Source organism: Mauremys mutica, chromosome 1, assembly GCF_020497125.1.
Source record: "Mauremys mutica isolate MM-2020 ecotype Southern chromosome 1, ASM2049712v1, whole genome shotgun sequence".
NCBI lineage: Eukaryota > Metazoa > Chordata > Testudines > Geoemydidae > Mauremys > Mauremys mutica.
Window position 1 is genome coordinate 139,177,034 of NC_059072.1, and position 17,988 is coordinate 139,195,021.

At 49.1% G+C, this 17,988-nt stretch overlaps 1 protein-coding gene across 1 annotated transcript in view; it reads right to left on the reverse strand.

Moving 5' to 3' along the window:
• Positions 1 to 17,988, reverse strand: part of LOC123355760 (scavenger receptor cysteine-rich type 1 protein M130-like) — a 301,663-nt gene that overhangs the window by 22,877 nt on the left and 260,798 nt on the right. The window contains exons 14-17 of the mRNA XM_044998406.1: positions 9,380 to 9,683; positions 8,827 to 9,143; positions 3,336 to 3,653; positions 2,933 to 3,256 (exon numbers count right to left, since the gene is read on the reverse strand). Coding sequence (XP_044854341.1) covers positions 2,933 to 3,256; positions 3,336 to 3,653; positions 8,827 to 9,143; positions 9,380 to 9,683 — 1,263 coding nt within the window. The remainder of the gene's footprint in view (positions 1 to 2,932; positions 3,257 to 3,335; positions 3,654 to 8,826; positions 9,144 to 9,379; positions 9,684 to 17,988) is intronic.

Consider the following 17,988-nt stretch of genomic DNA (forward strand, 5'->3'; position numbering starts at 1 on the left):
GGTTTGCCTTTTAAGTTTTAAAATGTTTGCTCTGAACTTGTGAACTCAGGGACGGGAATCATCTCCCCATCCATCCTGAAGGATTATCAAAATCAGATGGGCTATCAAGGATCATCACAATATACAGGATTGGTTAATGGCCTTATCACACCCATGGAGCAGCACCTAAAGAAGGCCTCATCCCATCGCTTTGAAGGCTGGAAGAGGGAAATAAAAAGAGTAGATGTGATGATTGTTCATCTTTTTGGCTGTTTGAACTGTGACAGGGCTAGAGACACCAAACTGAAGCCAGAGACCCCAAGGGGTTACCCCTGAGTCAGCGCTGAAGGACATTTGGAATTGACAGATCACTACAGTTCTGTCCCTCCTAGGATGTAAATGGTAACTCATTTGTGTGTAGACGATTACTTGCTTTAACCTGTAAAATAACCCTTTCCCCCCCACCCTCTTAGTCAATAAACCTGCATGTTGTTTATTACAGGATTGGCTACAGGCATTGTCTTTGGTGTAAGATCCAGGGTACCATCTGATCTGGGGTAAGTGACTGGTCTCTTGGGACTGGAAGCAACCAGAACTTGGTGTGATTTTTGGTGTGAATGACCAATTATCACTAAGTCCAGTTTGTCTGGGAAGATAGATACATGTCTACCCCGCTGTAACAGGACCCGATATAACACGGGTTCACGTATAGCGTGGTAGCAGAGGGGCTCCGGTGGCGCTTTCAAGGGTCCGGGTCTCCAGCTGCTGCGGGGAGCCCAGGGCCCTTTAAATCACCGCTAGAGCCCTGCAACAGCTACCTTGAGGCTGCAGCAGCAGGGCTCGCCAGCAATTTAAAAGGCACGGGCTCCCCGCAGTGGCCGGAGCCTGGAGCTCTTTAAATCATCGCTGGAGCCCTGCCGCCGCTACCCCGATATAACGGGGTTTCAGCTATAACGCGGAAGGGATTTTTGGCTCCCCACAACCACGTTATAGCGCGGTAAAGGTGTGTATTGATCCAGGACTACGTTCCCTCTAAGCTGTGTGGCCACATGGCTGCGGAGCAGAATATCAAGGGCCACGTAGGCACATAGCCACGGGGGCCTGGATTGGAGAGGTGCCTCTTCCCCAGCTCGAACCTGCTGCAGCCGGGGACAGGCACCTCTCCCCTGGCCCCAGCCCTGGATCTGCCACGTTCGGGGAGAGGTTCCTCTCCCCTGATTCCAGATTTGCTGCAGCAGGGAAAGTGATGACTCTCCCCTGGCCACAGGCTGCTGCAGCAGGAAGGGGTGGCTCCAGGCCCCAGCACGCCAAGCGCATGCTTGGGGCAGCAAGCCACTGGGGGCACTCTGCCGGTCGCTGCGAGGGCGGCAGGCAGGCTGGCTTCGGCGGCTTGCCTGCGGAGGGTCCGCTGGTCCCGCGGCTTCTTGCGGACCTCCCGCAGGCACGCCGAAGCCTTGGGACCAGCGGACTGTCTGCAGGCAAGCCGCCAAAGGCAGCCTGCCTGCTGTGCTTGGGGCAGCAAAATGCTTAGAGCCACCCCTGGCAGCAGGAGAAGGCTTGGGGGAGTCCTCTCTTTCCGCTGCAGCCCCAGGGCAGCCTGCACCCCAAACCATTCATCCATGGCCCCACGTACTCCAACTCTCTGCCCAGCCCTGATCCCCCTCCTGCACCCTGAACACTTCATCTCCGGGCCCACCCCAGAGCCCACACCCCTAACCAGAGCCCTCAGCCCCCACACTGTAACCCTGTGCCCCAGCCCTGAGCCCCCTCATGACCCCAAGCCCCTCATCCCTGGCCCCACCCCAGAGCCCGCACCCCCACCCAGAACCCTCACCCCGCACACCGCCACTCTCTGCACTAGCCCTGAGCTGCCTCCCACTATCTGAATCCCTTGGCCCTAATCCCACCACACATTATCTCTATACTGGTGCACATAACAAAATTCATACCACACATGGATGTAAAAAAATTGAGGGAACATTGGTCCAGGAGTTCACATCTGTTACTGTCTTGCTGATGTCTACTTGTAGACACACCACCAGGTTGGGGTATTACCTTGTTTCTCATCATTCGCCTGGAGGTGGGCACTCAGAGCTGTGAGCCAGTCCAGACAGTGTGACAGGGATCATGAGATCAAATAGTTTGACCTTCTGTAAAACAACTGCCTAGATCCTAATAACTTGAGTATGAGATAAGCAGAGCTTCCAGAAAGGCATCCAGTCTAGACAGGAAGACTTCAAGAGATGCAGAATGCACCATTTCCCTGGTAGTTTGTTCTGATGATTAATCACCCTCCCTGTTAAACACCTGGGCCTTATTTCTGATGTGAATTTTTCTGGTTTTGGCTTCCAGCTATCGACTCTTGTTCTGCCTTTCTGCATTAGATTAAAGTGCCCTTTAGTAAGTGATATATTCTCCTCATGAAGGAACTTATGCACTGTAATCAAGTCACCTCTTGATTGTTTTGATAAGCTAAACAGATTCAGCATCTTAAATCTCTCACTGTAAGTCTTTTATTCAAGCCATCAGATCACTTTTGTGGCTCTTCTCTGCTCCCTCTCCAATTTTTGTGGACATCAGAACTGGGCACAGTATTCCAGTACCTGTCTCACCAGTACCAGGTACAACACTAAAATTTAGTCCCTCCTCCTACTGGGAGCTCATGTTCAGTTATTTTTCCATTAGGACCCTACATCCTTTTCAGTCACTGCTTTCCATGATACAGTCTCCTTCAGACACCTGAGATGCAGCATTCTAACATTAGGGAAATCTTGCAATATCTCCAGTATCTCTGGGTGGGAGCTGAGGACTTTCTAATGGTGACCCTGGTAGGTAGATACACAAGGGAAAGGGAGGCAGAAACAGTCAAGGAGAGTATCATTCTCAGCGATCGCCTTAAACATCTTCCCCCTCCATTTAATCCCCTGGTAACATGGCTCACCAGAGCATTCACAGAACAGACCTGAGCAGAGAACTCCTGCGTCCTCTTTGTGTCTGCAGTTGTGCTGGCCCCAGCCCTTGGAAGGACAGGCCCAGAGATCGGATTCATTCCCAGAGCAGTTCACATCATCCAGCCAGATCTGCCCAGATCCTTGTCCATAATGAGCAGAGACAGTTGCATTGATGGCGTGTCCACATCCCAGTTGTTTGCAAACGACATTGGAGTCTGATAGATCCCAGGAATCATCACAGACTGTCCCCCAGCTGCCATGGTAATAAATCTCCACTCTCCCGGCACAGCGACCTGCCCCATTCACAAGTCTGATCCGCCTGCTCCCTGCAGGGATAGATCCCAGCTGTTAATACATATTTTCCTACTGAACAGAAAATGTTTGTGAGATTTGGAAATAAATCACCTGAACAAACGACACCGACGTCCTCAGCAATTCCCACCTGGGCTGTCTCAGACGTGGAGTTGTCACAGAGAGTCAGACGAGTCTCATTTCCTGCACACTGGACCCTTCTCAGTCCCACGAGGCCCGTTCCTTGCTCAGACTTAAGGGGGTTATAAGCTCTCTCAGCGACTCCACACTGGATCTCCCTGCACACCACACTGGCATCGTTCATATCCCACTGATCATCCAGCACTCTGCCCCACGCACCATGGAGGGAAATCTCAACTCTCCCATCGCACCAGCTCTCTCCATTCAGCAGTCTGAGTGATTCAGAGCGACCTGGGCTCAGGAGAGATGGGAAACACACTGAATAGCACTCCCTGTTATACACTAGAAATAATACAGAGTGCGCATGAAATTATGGACTGTTTGTCAATAAGGAGGTATAAACCAGTGATCAGAGTGTGTCACAGTGTTAAAGGGAAGAACCTCTGTCAGAAGACACTTATTCTTTTCACTTTATACATGGAAGGTGCTATAAGGATTGTAACACTCTGAGCTCGACAGAAGGGCTTGCTAGCAGCCCCTGTAAATGAGTGAGCGAGTGAATTCCTGCAGGTTACTGACTGGGAAAATAGTCTCTGTGTGTGGTGGTGGATTGGCTGCTGAGGTTTGTAGTCCCTTTATCCAGGCTTAAATGCTTGGAAGCCAGTGAATGGTGTCTGCACAAGCACTAAGCAGGTGAGTTGTGAATGATTTAGGCAAGTTTGCTTGGAGGGAGTTTGATCAATGGAAGAGCAGGGCTCATGGTGGTCAGGAACACGTTATTGTTGGTAATTTCTCTTAGTTCTCTCTGATCTTTGCTCAGTAGGTGGCAACTTTCTTGGTTCACCTGGGTCCAGTGCAGGAGCTCCCAGTGTGTGATAGTTCCCGGCACTGGTGGTTCTGACTGGAGCTGTCCCCTGAAGTGTGGTGTCATCTCTGAGCCCAAAGTGAGATTCCAGCTGATCAATTCACACCACACTAAACAGGTTTTGTGGGGAGCAGGGATGGAGACATTCTCTATTGATGAATATTGTGACTTCCTTGGGATGTGAATCTCAGTCTTTGAGTGTGTCTCAGAATCAGTGAGTCCCACAGCAAGGTGGTAAGTTAGGAATTATTCAGGGCTGGTCTACACTGGGAGGGAGGGATCAATCGAAGATACGCAACTTCAGCTACGTGAATAGCGTAGCTGAAGTCGAAGTATCTTAGATCGAGTTACCTACCATCCTCACGGCGCGGGATCGACATCTGCGGCTCCCCCTGTCGACTCCGCTACCACTGTTTGCATTGGTGGAGTTCCGGAGTCGACAGGAGCGCATTCGGGGATCAATATATCGCGTCTAGATTAGATGCGATATATCGATCCCCGAGAAATCGATTGCTACCCGCCGATACGGCCGGTAGAGAAGACGTACCCTCACTGAGTTCAGACACAGGTGCAGCCAGGAGAGACTGACAATGGTAAAAGACAACAGCAGAGTAAGTGCAGGGGACACCCACCATCTGTGTCAAGTACAGTATGTGCTAGTATGGCAACGTGACGGGTGCAGAGTGTGTGCACTGGACTCAAACAGCTCAAGGATCTTGGTAGCCAAATAACGTTTCAAGGCTAAGAGTGAAATCCTGGCCCCACTGAAGGCAATGGTAAAACCTCCATTGACTTCAACAGAGCCAGCAGTTCACCCTAAGACTGGAGCAGGAGAATGCCTGCGTGCAGCTAGTGTAGTGCAGGGGTGTAGCCACAGGTGGGCCATGACCCACCCAGTTAGCATCCAGACCCACTCAAATCAGGGCCGGAGCCCCCTGATCCCACAGGCTGGGAGTCCCATCCCTGACTCGGTGTCCACCAGCCTGGCCATGTCTTTCTCCTGCCAGTGCCATGTGCTGCTTCTCTGGTCTCTGACCCCAGTGCTAGCTCCGTGGGAGGTGTGCCTTGTGTGGGCAGGGGTGGTTGAAATCCAGGGCTAGTGCTGGGGCCAGAGACAAGGGCAGCAGCTCCTAGCATCAGCAAGAAAGGGACACGGCTGGGTTGACGCACATGAAGCCAGGGTCAGGAAGGGTACATGGAGCTCGAGCCCCAGTGGGACCCTTCTTCTCCACAAGGGCACACCTAGGTGACCAGATGTCCCAATTTTATAAGTACAGTCCTGGGGCTTTTTCTTATATAGGCATCTATTACCTCCCAAAACCTGTCCAATTTTTCACATTTGCTATCTGGTTACCCTAGGCACACCCCACAGCCTGTGTGGCCTGGGCAGCCTCAGCTTTGGGTACCTGCTGAGCGGTAAGGGCTGGCTGGAAGGGGTGGAGGGAGGCAATCCCCCCTCCTGCCCCCTCCCTAGGACACCGGATCCCTCCTGCACCCTTCCCTCTGCCCCTCCCATCATTGCCCACCCCCTGAAAGCTGAGGACCACCCAGGTTTCCTGTCCTAGCTATGCCACTGGTGTAGTGTGAGGGTAGAGAGTAGATTTGGGGCTTTCTGAAAAGGCTCATGGATATAACTGGGTACCACAGCCCCTCAGGAAGGCCAGATGGGATCACAGCAGATGGAGCTCGTATGGAAGGGACCAGGTGTTTTTCCTTAGAAGGGATTCTCCATGCAGCAACTATAGGGAGAAATCAGCATCCCCATGTGCTGAGGAGTTCCCTCCGAGAACCAGGGCATGGACTGGGTAGGTAGTTAGGAGAGGCAGGGCAGGGCTGCAGGGAATTCAGTTAGGAATGCAGGGAGCAGCCTCTGTGAGAAGCAGGAGAGCTATGAGGTGAATTGCCCCCAAGGTACAAAGGAGAGTAAAGAGGAGAGTAGACGTCTATTGTGAGTGCTGGGCAGGGCCTTATAGGCTTAGTCATGGTGTGAACCAGTGACTGTGGGCTCTGTGGGAGACAGTCCTGGAAGCTACGTGTCCATTAGGAAGAAGGTTGAAATCCCTATGGAGACTCTGTACATGGATTTGAAGATGAGGCAGAGAAGTGGGTTGCAACTTCATGCAGCAGGAGGGATCACTTTGGTGAGGGGAGAAGCAGATGATCACAATTGCCTCTTTGGGTCTTAAAACTCTGTGGATCTATAAACCCATAAGACGGGCTCCATTTAGCCACAAGGGAACCAGATTGGCTGGCCACTAAAATCAAGTATTCTAGTGAATTATTTTTCCTGCAGGGCTCTGGCCACTTTCAGTGCCCAGGATGGATAAATCGGGGTTGTGCAGCATCAGGCTGTTGCCTGTGCGACCCCTGCCTCATTCACTTTAGAAACTGGAAGGCCTATAGAGAACGACCAAGAAGCGCAGGAAGAACTAGGATGCTCTTGTTAAAAGCAGTGACCGTCATTCAGTAGAGCTCAGTTCTGTTCTTGCCTCTGCTGCAGACTTCAAAGGTGATGCTGAGCAGGTCTCTTAAATCAGTTTTTTTGGGATGTGATTTGCAGAAGTACTGAGCACTCACAACTGCCGCTAGGGTCAAGACAAGATGTGGCTGCTCAGCTCTTTTGCAGCCAGGCAGTGTGGTCGAGGGGAATGACCACAGAGCTGCAAGTAAAAACACTGAGTTTTATCCTGTCTCTGCTGCTGACTCACTGGGTGGCCTTGGGCAAATCACTTTGCTTTTCTCTTTCAGTTTCACCATTTGTAAAATGGAGATAATAATACTACTTACCCACCTGCTTCCCTGGAGTTTGGTGAGGGTTTATTAATGTCTGGACAGTACTTTGAACACACAAAGCTCTGCAGACATGGTGAGTACTCTGAAGAATGAAGCCCTGAGGGTCTCAGGTTGCTGCCCACTCACCCCAAAGTTTAGAATTTTGGCTTTAATCATTGTATGTAAAATTTTCAAAAGCAGCTAAATGATGTAGGAGCCTAAGGGCCATTTTCATGAGTGACTTAGGCAGCAAGAGGGAGAAGTCTGCATGGTTCTTGGGCTCCTACGTTACTGGAGAAAATGAGATTTAAGTCTCTAAATCACTTAAGCACTTTTGAAAATGTTATTCTTGGGCTTCTAAGTGCCTAAGTAACTTTTGAAATGGGCATCATAAGAGTCTGCTATCTCCTAGGGGTGTTGTGAAGAAAAATCCATTAATGTTTGTGTTTAGCATTCTCATATTACAGTGATAAGCACCATAGAAAAGCCCATGAAGAAGTTAATTCTGTATTCAGTACAGTGTTTGTATGGTATATAGAGTGAATAAGGCCCTAGATCACACGTTGAATGATGAGGATAAAAATAAATATTCAACAGCTCCCCTATTGCCTGAGCACCATCCTCCCAGTGCACTGAAGGAGGCAGGAGCAGGGTTTAGGTGAGAATAATAGGATGTGTGCATACAATTAGACACTATCATAATGCATACGAGCAAAGGAGGATGGGGGGCTGAATTAACATTTCATAGGTAACCTTAACTCTGGTATTTTCTAGTTCTTGTGCCTTTGGCTTTGACTAAATAAACTAAATAATGTGGTTTAATATTTTATTTTTTTAAATAAAATGTAAATATTAGAGTGGGTCAACAATCCAAAATTTTTTCTGTCAAGTATTTTGAATGCAGTATTTCAATTTTTACACAGATCTGAGATACTGGCATGTGGAAATGGAATGCACATTTTTGTTTAACTAAAATGTTGATTCATTTCAACTTTTGGAAAATGAAACATTCATTTTCCTTTCCAGTTTTTGGATTTACAGGTTTGCCACTTCCTCCCTGCTTCTATTTTTTAATCTTTTCTTTCACTGTAAAAAGTTAGAAAAAAGTAAAAAAGTAAGAACGCAGGGGGGAAAGTCTTTTGATTTTTTTCAGTTGGAAAGGTGTGAGAAAAGTAAAAAAAAATGCAAAAAAACCCCACACAAGTGAGTGAAATCATTTATTTCTCTGTGGTGTGCTACCAAAATTGCCTGTAGGAACTCATGTGAGAAGAGGGAAATGGTGATTTTCAGCAGTTTATAATTCAGACAAACCTGGAAGGAATCTCACTGCACTAGGAGAGGGCACCTCCCTGGCTCCAGCACTGACCCCTTCCCAAATTGCTAAGGCTGCAGCAATCAAGGAAGGTGCAAGAGCTTATCAAGAAGGTGCTGAGAATAATTTTATACTAGAAAATGTGAAGCAACCTCCATATTAGGAGTCACGACCAGCTCCCCCTCCAATTACTATTGGAGGAGCCTGGGGACAATGAGTTCGTGACATTTATGAAACCCGAAGGACAAAGTGCAGCCCCTGCTCCGCAGCCCTGCGTAAAGGACGGAGTTGTTGATGTTCTTAGTGGAGAATCCAGGGCTTTCCCAGCTCACAACTATTCTTTTGTGATAATATTATTTACTTACATTTTATCTTTAATACATTTACTATTATTATATGTGGTTTAGGATCTAGAGTCCCCTCCCCTTGCTGTGCCCTGAGGTTCCCCTGCTCTGGGGTCAGTGTCACACACTGAGGGGCAGGTGTCCTTAATCCAACATCTCTCCTGCACTTACCTGAGCAAACCACACTGGCATCATTGTTGTGAGAGCACTGAGAAGCTCCCAGGGCAATAACAGGGCACTGGCTCAAATGGGTTTCAGTCCCTTTACAGTGATATGTGTCTGTCCAGACAGAGCCAGTTCCCTTCCCAAAATATCCTCCTCCTGGAGCCGATACAGCGAACCCACAGTCGAGCTGATGACAGAGAACGTTGGCGTCTGGTAAATCCCAGCGTGAGTCACAGAGGGTTCCCCAGGCACCAAGAACCTGGATCTCCACCCTCCCTGAGCACGCTGTGCTGCCGTTCACCAGCCGGAAACCTGTGTGCCGAAGGGAGAAGGGGTTTAGAGAGGGAGCATTTAAGATATTCTATATTAAGTATTAAAGAAAAGGAAAGTCAGGGGGGATTGAGTCCATTCCCACTATATTGGATTGTTCAGGTTTTACTAGAAGCTGATAGCAGCCCTATTATCCCAGCTCCCTACAGACTTAGATTATTTATTGCTGCACCCTACTTTAGAATACACAACACTGGGATTTTAGAGACATTGTGTCAAATTCTTACGTGAGCATATGACATTTGCATGTGAGCATGTCGGACTCCCGTGTGATACCCTGGGACAGTACACGTGGTGTGACTCATTCCCTACACACTGGAATTCCTCAGTCCAGATTGGTCCATGTCCTTTTCCGAAGTGAGCTCCTCCTGGGATAGATAGAGCTATTCCACACTGTAGTCCATTACAGATAACACTGGCAGCCTTGAGATCAAAGTGTGCATCACAGATTGTAGCCCAGGTGTCTCCATGTCTTACTTCCACACGTCCTGAGCAGGCACTGTCCCCTCCAGCCAGCTGGAGCTCAACGTGGCCTAGAAAGCCAATGAAGGATGAAAATTACAAAGGAGCCTTAGGGAGTTAGGTGTTCCACTGCCCTAGAACTTTGTCCAAAAGCCCGTCCTGGTGCATTGGGGCAGTGCAGGCAGCAATTAGAAATTTTAAAAATAAGTATAAAAAATGGAAAGAGGGGAATTCATAGTAATCAATATACATTAGAAATTATGAAATCGATAAGGGAAGCTAAAGCTATCGGAAAAAAATCCATGTTTGGCTGGGCTATGAACAAGAATGAGAATTTTTAAAAATATATTAGGAGCGAAAACAAACAAACAAATCCTAACAAAGGAGTAGGCCCATTACAAATGGAGATGGTAAAATAGTTTATAATTATGCAAATAAGGCAGAAGTGTTCAATAAATATTTCTGGTTTTGGATAGAAGCACGATGTGTATTCATACTATGTGAAGAGGGTGAACCACTCTGCAGTCCATTGGTAACTAAGGAGGATGTTAAACAGTATCTACTGGGGATAAACTTTTTAAAAAATCAGCAGGCCTGAATAGCTTATCAAATGTTGGAATAAATGGAAATGTAGGACTGGAAGGAACCTCACGAAGTCAGCTAGTCCATCCCCCCACACCAGGGGCAGCTCCAGGCACCAGCGCAGCAAGCGCATGCCGGGGGTGGCAAGCCACAGGGGGCGGGCTACCAGTTGCTGAGGGCAGTCAGTTCACCTTCGGCAGCATGCCTACGGGAGGTTCCGCCGGTATTTCAGCGCGAGACTGGTGGACACTGATGGAGCAGGACTGGTGGTCCTCCCGCAGAAACGTCGCCGAATCCACATGACCGAGGAAATGTGGCTGACTGCTGTGCTTGGGACAGCAAAAAACATAGAGCCCCACACCATGACAGGTTTAAGTATAGCTAGTCCATCCCTGATAGATATTAGTCTAACTTGTTCTTAAAAGTCACCGATGATGGGGATTCCACTTAATTATCCTTATAGTTAGAAGGTTTTTCCTAATATCTGACTTGACTCTCCCTTGCTACAATCTAAGTGGATTACTTCTTGTCCTATCCATCATAGACAGAGAGCCCAAATAAGACACAGTGCTCCAGCTGAGATCTCACCAGTGCTGAGTACAGCAGGACAATTGCCTCCTCTGTCTTACATATGACAATTCTGTTAATAAAATCGAGAATGACATTTCCTGTTTTCAAAATAGCATCACCCATTTCAGTTTCTGATCCATTTTCTGCAGTACTGCTGCCTAGTCAGTTATTCCTCATTTTGGATTTTTTGCATTTGATTTTTCCTTCCTAAGTCTAGTACTTTGTACTTGTCTTTACTGAATTTTAATTTACTGATTTCAAACCAATTCTCCAATGTATCAAGGTCATAATGAATTCTAAAACTCTAATCCAAAGAGCTTGTGACCCCTCCCAGGTCTGTATCATCCACACATCTTATAAGTTTATTCTCTACTTCATCATCCAAATCATTAATGAAAATATTGAATACTACCAGGCCCAGGAGAGTGATATTATTTATGTATCCATAGGAACACAGTGACAGGATATCTTAATGGGTGAGCTCCAGCTGCTGCTGCCTGCTGCAGTGACCAGAGCTTGGGAGCTGCGGCCACTTTGGCACTGGCTGTTGCAGAGATGTTACTGCTCTGGTGCCTCCCGGGGCTGTTGCAGCCGCCTCCCTGCTGGGGCTGTTGCTGCTGAGGGGACACCACATGCTGGGCTCCCACTCCCTCCTCCTATTCCTGTATCTCCTTCCCATCCCCATCCCATCCCCCTGCCGCTGCCCCGTGCCCCCTGCCATCCCCCTTCCTCTCGCCCCTGTCCCCTGCCCCATCCCCCTCTCCCAGTGTCCTCTGCCTCCCTGCAGGTACTCACCTTTCTACAGGTAATGGGAAGGCACTAGGACCCAGGAAGCAGTGTCCAGCTGCAGAGGAAGCAACCAGAGCAGCTACCCTCAACCTCAGGAGAAGTGACTCCATCACGCTCCCTCTGCTCCCTGCACTGACCCTGCATGCCCCCCCATGCCTTGCCTCTGCCAATGCCCCCCTGCTCCTTCCCAAACCATGCCCATCCTGTCTATCCTGTGCACTGAATGAGGCAGGGGTCTCATGGAGTCCCAGTTTCCCCCCTGTTCTCTGTGCTGTCCCACCCCTCCGGGACCCTCATCTATTCTGTTTCTCACTCTTACTCTTGCCTTGGGTTGTCCTGTTTGCCCCCAGCTCCAGTTTCCCTCCCTGGATTTCTCATCCAGTCTCAGGGTTTCTCTCTACACACACTTAGCTTGTGGCAAATGGGTGTAAATTTACCTCACACTAGCCTGCTGCACACTGAGTGTCTGTGTGGAGCCTGCTGCTGCGCACTAACATTTCCCTAGTGCTTGGAAATGGGATAGATCAAAGCACACAAGGGAACTGTTAGGGCTTCTCTTCGCTACCACACTAAAACAGTGCCACTGTATCAATGCAGCGGTGCCGATTTAGTGCTTCTGGTGAAGACATGTTATGTCGATGGGAGAGCGCTCTGCTGTCTGCATAATTAGTCCGCCTCATCGAGAGGCAGAAGCTCTGCTGATGGGAGAGTGTCTCCCACTGACATAGTGTGATGCAGACACTGCTTTAAGTAAATGTAAGTTACATTGCTCAAGGAAGGGGGGTTGTTTTCATACCACTGAGCAACATAACTTACATCAACTTAAGCAGTAGTGTAGACAAGGCCTCAGTGTGCAGCCAGACTGTTCACATGGACACTTGGTGCCTGGCAGGACTGTGCAGGGGAGATTTACACCCCATCTTCCCACAAACTAAATGTTCATGTAGATCTGCTCTCAGTCTCCCCCACCCCACCCTGGCTGCTTATTCCAGTCTCTTTGCCCAGTTAGTCTTAGACTCCCCCAACACCCTGGTTCCTGATCTGGTCTGTTTTTCCTCACCCACCTCCAGTTCCTCCCCACTGGTTCCCAGTCCCACACTCCTCACCCAGCCAGTGCCAATTTCCCCAGCTCCCAATCTCCTTGATCAGCAAGTCACAGTCTCTCCCCACTCACTCCCTGTCCTAATCGCCCTGCCTAGCCAGTCCGAGTCTCTTTCCCCTTCCTCCTGGTCCCAGGCTCCTTGCCCAGCCAGTCCCCATCTCCCGCTTTCTCTCCCAGTCCCAGTTTCTCTCCATCCACCAGACTCCAGGCTCAGAATATTCCCCCTCCATCCTTGTCCTCATCTAATTTCCCCTCTCACCCTGGTCTGTGTTCAATTCAGGTGGCTTCCTCCCCACACTGCCTCGTCCCAATAGGTGGAAACAGTCTCCCTCATCTCAGGGTATGTCTTCACTACCCGCCGGATCGGCGGGTAGCAATCGATTTCTCGGAGTTCGATATATCGCCTCTCATCTAGACGCTATATATCAAACCCTGAACGCGCTCCGGTCGACTCCGGAACTCCACCGGAGCGAGTGGCGGTAGCGGAGTCGACGGGGGAGCCGCGGACGTCGATCCCGCGCCGTGAGGACGGGTAAGTAATTTGAGCTAAGGTATTCATGTAGCTGAAGTTGCGTATCTTAGATCGACCCCCCCAAGTGTAAACCAGGCCTCAGTTCTAGTGCCTTGTGCCACTCTGTTCTAGTGCCTGGTGCCACAGCAGCCAGGAGCATAATTTCAGCATAATTTTATTGGTTATACATCTTGCCACTGCTGCAACCCATCTTCCGTGACCGTCACTTTGTTTCAGCGAAGGGGATTGTGTGCTGCAATGATCCTCAGAGCTATGCTGTCGGGAGCTTCATTTTTCTTCACATTTGGTTTAATGAGAAGATCCCAGAAGACTTGAGAAATGCCAACATTGTTACCATCTTTAAAAAAGGAGATAAGTTGGAGTGTGGAAATTATTGTGGCATTGCCTTGCTATCTACAGCAGGGGAAATTCTCGCCCGTATCCTCTTAAACTGATTACTTCCCATTGCTGAGGAAATATTGCCAGATTCTCAGTGTGGTTTTAGACCATCTTGAGGGACAACCGACATGATCTTCGTTGCCCACCAAATTCAGGAAAAGTCTCGGGAGCAAAATCAGGACCTGTACATGGCCTTCATTGATTTGACAAAGGCCTTCGACTCTGTCAATCGTGAAGCCCTGTGGAAGGTGCTGCCCAGATTTGGCTGCCCTCCAAAATTTATTAATGGAGTTCACATTCAATACAGAATGCATGGGCGGCTTAATAATCTTTGATGTTTCAGCTTTAAGTCTAAGGTCCTCAGGGCATCCATTACTGACCTTCAGTACACTGATGATTGTGTAATCATCACGCACACTGAGAATGCCCTTCAGTCCACACTGGATTTTTTTGCACAAGCTTACCAACACCTATGACTCTCACTCAATATCAAGAAAACTAAACTAAAGGGCTCCATCAGTCTGCTTCAGGCCTTGCACATTACCCACCAGAAATCACCATCAAGGGACAGGCCTTGGAGAGAGCTGAGGACTTCTGTTACCTCAGTAGCCAACTTTCTCAAAATACAAAAATTGACAGTGAGATCCAGCACAGGATCCATTGCGCAACTGCCTCCTTTGGGAAACTAGTCTGGTACATTTTCACAGACCGTGACCTACGGAAGGACACCAAGATCCAGGTCTATGAGACAATTGTTATTCCTACACTCCTTTATAGATGCAAAACCTGGGTGACCTATCAACAGTACCTCAAGAGTATGGAGAGGTACCACCAATGATGCCTCAGAAGGATCCTTTGCATCAAGTGGGAAGATCACTGCACTAACACCAGCATCCTCATTGAAGCTAATGTCACCAGCATTGAAGCAATGATCCACACCCATGAACTCCGCTGTCCTGGACATTGTGTGCAGATGCCAGACTCTCGCCTCCCAAAACAAGCCCTCTACTCTTAGCTCACTCATGGTCAGAGATCTCCTGGTAGTCAGAGGAAATCCTACAAAGACACACTGAAAGTGTATCTCAAGAAAACTCGTTTGGACATCACAAGCTGGGAGGAGCAAGGAACCAACTGATCTCAATGATGCCACATCCTCCACCAGGCAGTGGCCCACTTCGAGGAGAAGTGCCTTGCCCTTAGTGTTGAAAAGAGAAAGAGAAGGAAGGAAAGAAAAAGAACTTTCTCCCATCAGGCAGCTGACTCGTCAGGAAACTTCTGTACCTACTGCGGGCAGATCTATGGTTCTAGGATCGGATTCCTGAGTCGTCTTGGGACCCAAATGTAAATCTGTGGTAGAGATCATCCTCGAATGGAGGGATAGCTGATGATGGCAATGCTGCTGCTGCAACCAATGAGGCTGGGGCCTACAGACAGAAGCCTCTTTCACTGTGCATCCCTGATTCGTTCCTTGGGCACCATCCAGCCTGTGCACTGATTGAGTTGGAACCTTGGCAGAGGAGAAAGTTTTGGCGAAATTTGGTATGAATCCAACCAGAAATGAGAAGTAAAAGCTGGAGGAGAAGGGGTTAATGAGACAAGGAGGCTGAGGTAATATCTTTTATGGGACCAACTCCTGGTGAAAGAGACGAGCTTCTGAGCTTGCACAGCTCTTCCCTGTAAGATCAAAAGTTTGTCTCTCTCCAGCAGAAATGGGTCCAATAAAAGATATTACCTCACCCACCCTGTCTCTCTCATATCCTGGTACTAACACGGCTACAACAACACTGCAGATAAGAAGGTGACTGTCACTTTTTGTAAATTTTTCTAGTATTCTGTCAGGACAGCATCTCTTAAAAATCACTTGGTGCAGAAACATCACAGCTCCCATATGTGTTTGTTCTCAGTGATATCTAGTGCACAGGGCAGTTTGTAGACGGCTGACTGGTTATTTCTGGAATAATTCTTAATGGGCCCAATCCTGAGTTCTTTATTCTGTTTCTACTCAGTCTGTACAAAGCAAACTCACATTACAGGCAATAGCTGCCTGACTCAGTAAGGAACCCTGGGTTTGGCCCTAGGAGCTGGCCCTGCACCTCTATCCAGGGAAGACGGGGATTAGTGACAAGAATGGACATAACTATAAGGGCCATGGAAAGACTCATCCTCCTCTCCAACCATGTGGAACTACCCTGTCAGCACAGCAGGGGTTAAAGGAGTCTTTTGGCCCAGCTAGCTCCACCCCGCTCCTTGCAGCCAATGCCAGGCCTGGGGTGGGAGAAAAGGAGAGAGCCTGGCTCAGTTGAGGGCTGACTGGCGAAGAGGCAGGAGCGATCCACCTCCCTACCTGAGGGGAAGGGTCACTAGCCTGCCAGCCGAGGCAGCCACCAGGGAGTAAGAGCTGTCTCCCCAGCCAAGGGGGGACTGTGGAGGAGACTAGGAGCCTCCAGCAACTGAGGTAACTGGGTCCCTGAAGCCCAGAGACATTGTGGGGTTCAGTCTCTCCAAACTTACAGCTGCCCCACCTGAAGGAGCCTGGGACGAGAGGGCGCTATGGGATAAAAGCCACCCAGCAAAGGGTACTAGAGGGGCCAGGCCCCAAACAAAAGGGAGAGTGGTAGGAATTAGCCCGGGGAAGTGGATTTAGACTCCCTGCTGGGAGGCTTCCCCTATTCAGGGGTAGATACATGCAGGACTCTGGGCTGGGACCTGGTAGAAAGCAAGGGCCTGGGGTTCCCTACCCCACTGCCTAAAAGACTGAGGAAAATTGACCTTGAAAACAAGGGGCTGGAGGTCAGGGGAACCAATCACTAGGCAGCCCGGCCCTTCAAGCGCCCTGTTACAAACCCAAACTTCATTGCCACTGCAAATGTGCAGCTCCAGCTGAGATGCAGGTGCAGTTTTACAGAAAGGTGCACAGAAGGGACTTTTGCTCTGATACCCCTTGGATCTTGTGCAGCTCCCTCCTCCTGGTGAGGTTCAGAGGAGAGGGACTCCCTGCTGTGCACGTGCTAGGTGTGCAGCACAAGACATTGCAGTTGTTATTACCAGGTTAGGGAATTTACAGTGGCGAAGGTCGATCTGTTTTCTGCAGAGTTTCAAAGTCCTGACAATGAAACTCATTTTTGTAAAGTTCCTGCCCAACCCATCTTTTTATTTTGTAAAAATTCTAGGAAATTGCAGATAGAAGCAGGATCTGAATGAGTTCTCCCCTGACAGCTAGCTGGGAATGGGAAACACTTCAGAAGCAAACTGTATTTACATGAACACACCTCCTCTGCCTAGATATCCGGCAGATAGAGCGGGATGTAAATTACTGGGGTGTAAATTTATCTCACACTAGCCTGTTGCACACTGAGTGTTTGCGTGGACCCCACATTTCCCTAGTGCTGTGGAACAGGAGTAAATCAAAGCACACTAGGGAACTGTTAGTGCGAGGCAGCACGGTCCACGTGGACACTTGGTGCCTGGCAGGACAGTGCCGGGTAGATTTACAGCCCAGCTTGCCCCAAACTTAATGTTCATGTAGCTCTGCTCTCAGTCTCCCCCACCCCACCCTGGCTGCTTATTCCAGTCTCGTTGCCCAGTTAGTTTTAGACTCTCCCCACACTCTGGCTTCTTATCTGGTCTGTCTCTCCTCACCCACCCCCAGTTCCACCCCACTGGTTCCCAGTCCCAGACTCCTTCTCCAGTCAGTCCCAGTCTCCCCCAGCTCCCAATCTTCTTGCTCAGTAAGTCACAGTGTACACTGTGTATAGCCCTGTAACTAAATAACCCATCAAAAGAGAAAGAAGCCTTGTGGAATGCAAATTAAGAACTTTCATAGGCAAGTGGTCATCGTGTGTGATGATCGGAGGCAAACACTCTAAATGCATTCCTCACTCTCTGTCATCAAAGGAAGAGTCCATGTGGATAATGACCCTGTCAGTTTGTTTTCTGTGAGAAGAAGCTGTAAGTCTGGATTCAGGGAAAGATCCTTCATCTCTGGATTGTCTGAATTATACGAAGATAGAGTTCCCCTAGAGTTATTCAGAGTTATTCAGGCCCTGAGAGACTTTTGGGAAACTGGCAGATGACTACATCTCTGCTACAATTTTGAATTATAGACCGTGGCCACTGGGAGCTGTGGGCGGCTGTGCAGATGTAAACAAACTGTCTGGCAGCCTGGCAACTGATTACTCTGATGGGCCACATGCGGCCTGCAGGCTGCAGGTTGCCCACCACTGGTCTAAGGGCACTGTCTGTGACTCCATGGTAAGACTGTTATAGTAATCCAGGCACAGGTGCCAGCTTCCAATTGTCCCAGGGGGTGCTCAACTCCCGCTCCACCCCCAGCCTTTTCCCCACTCCACCCCCTCCCCAATGCTTCCCCCTGCCCCTCCTCTTTCTACCCTTCCCCCAAGCACGCCCCATCCCTGCTCCTCCC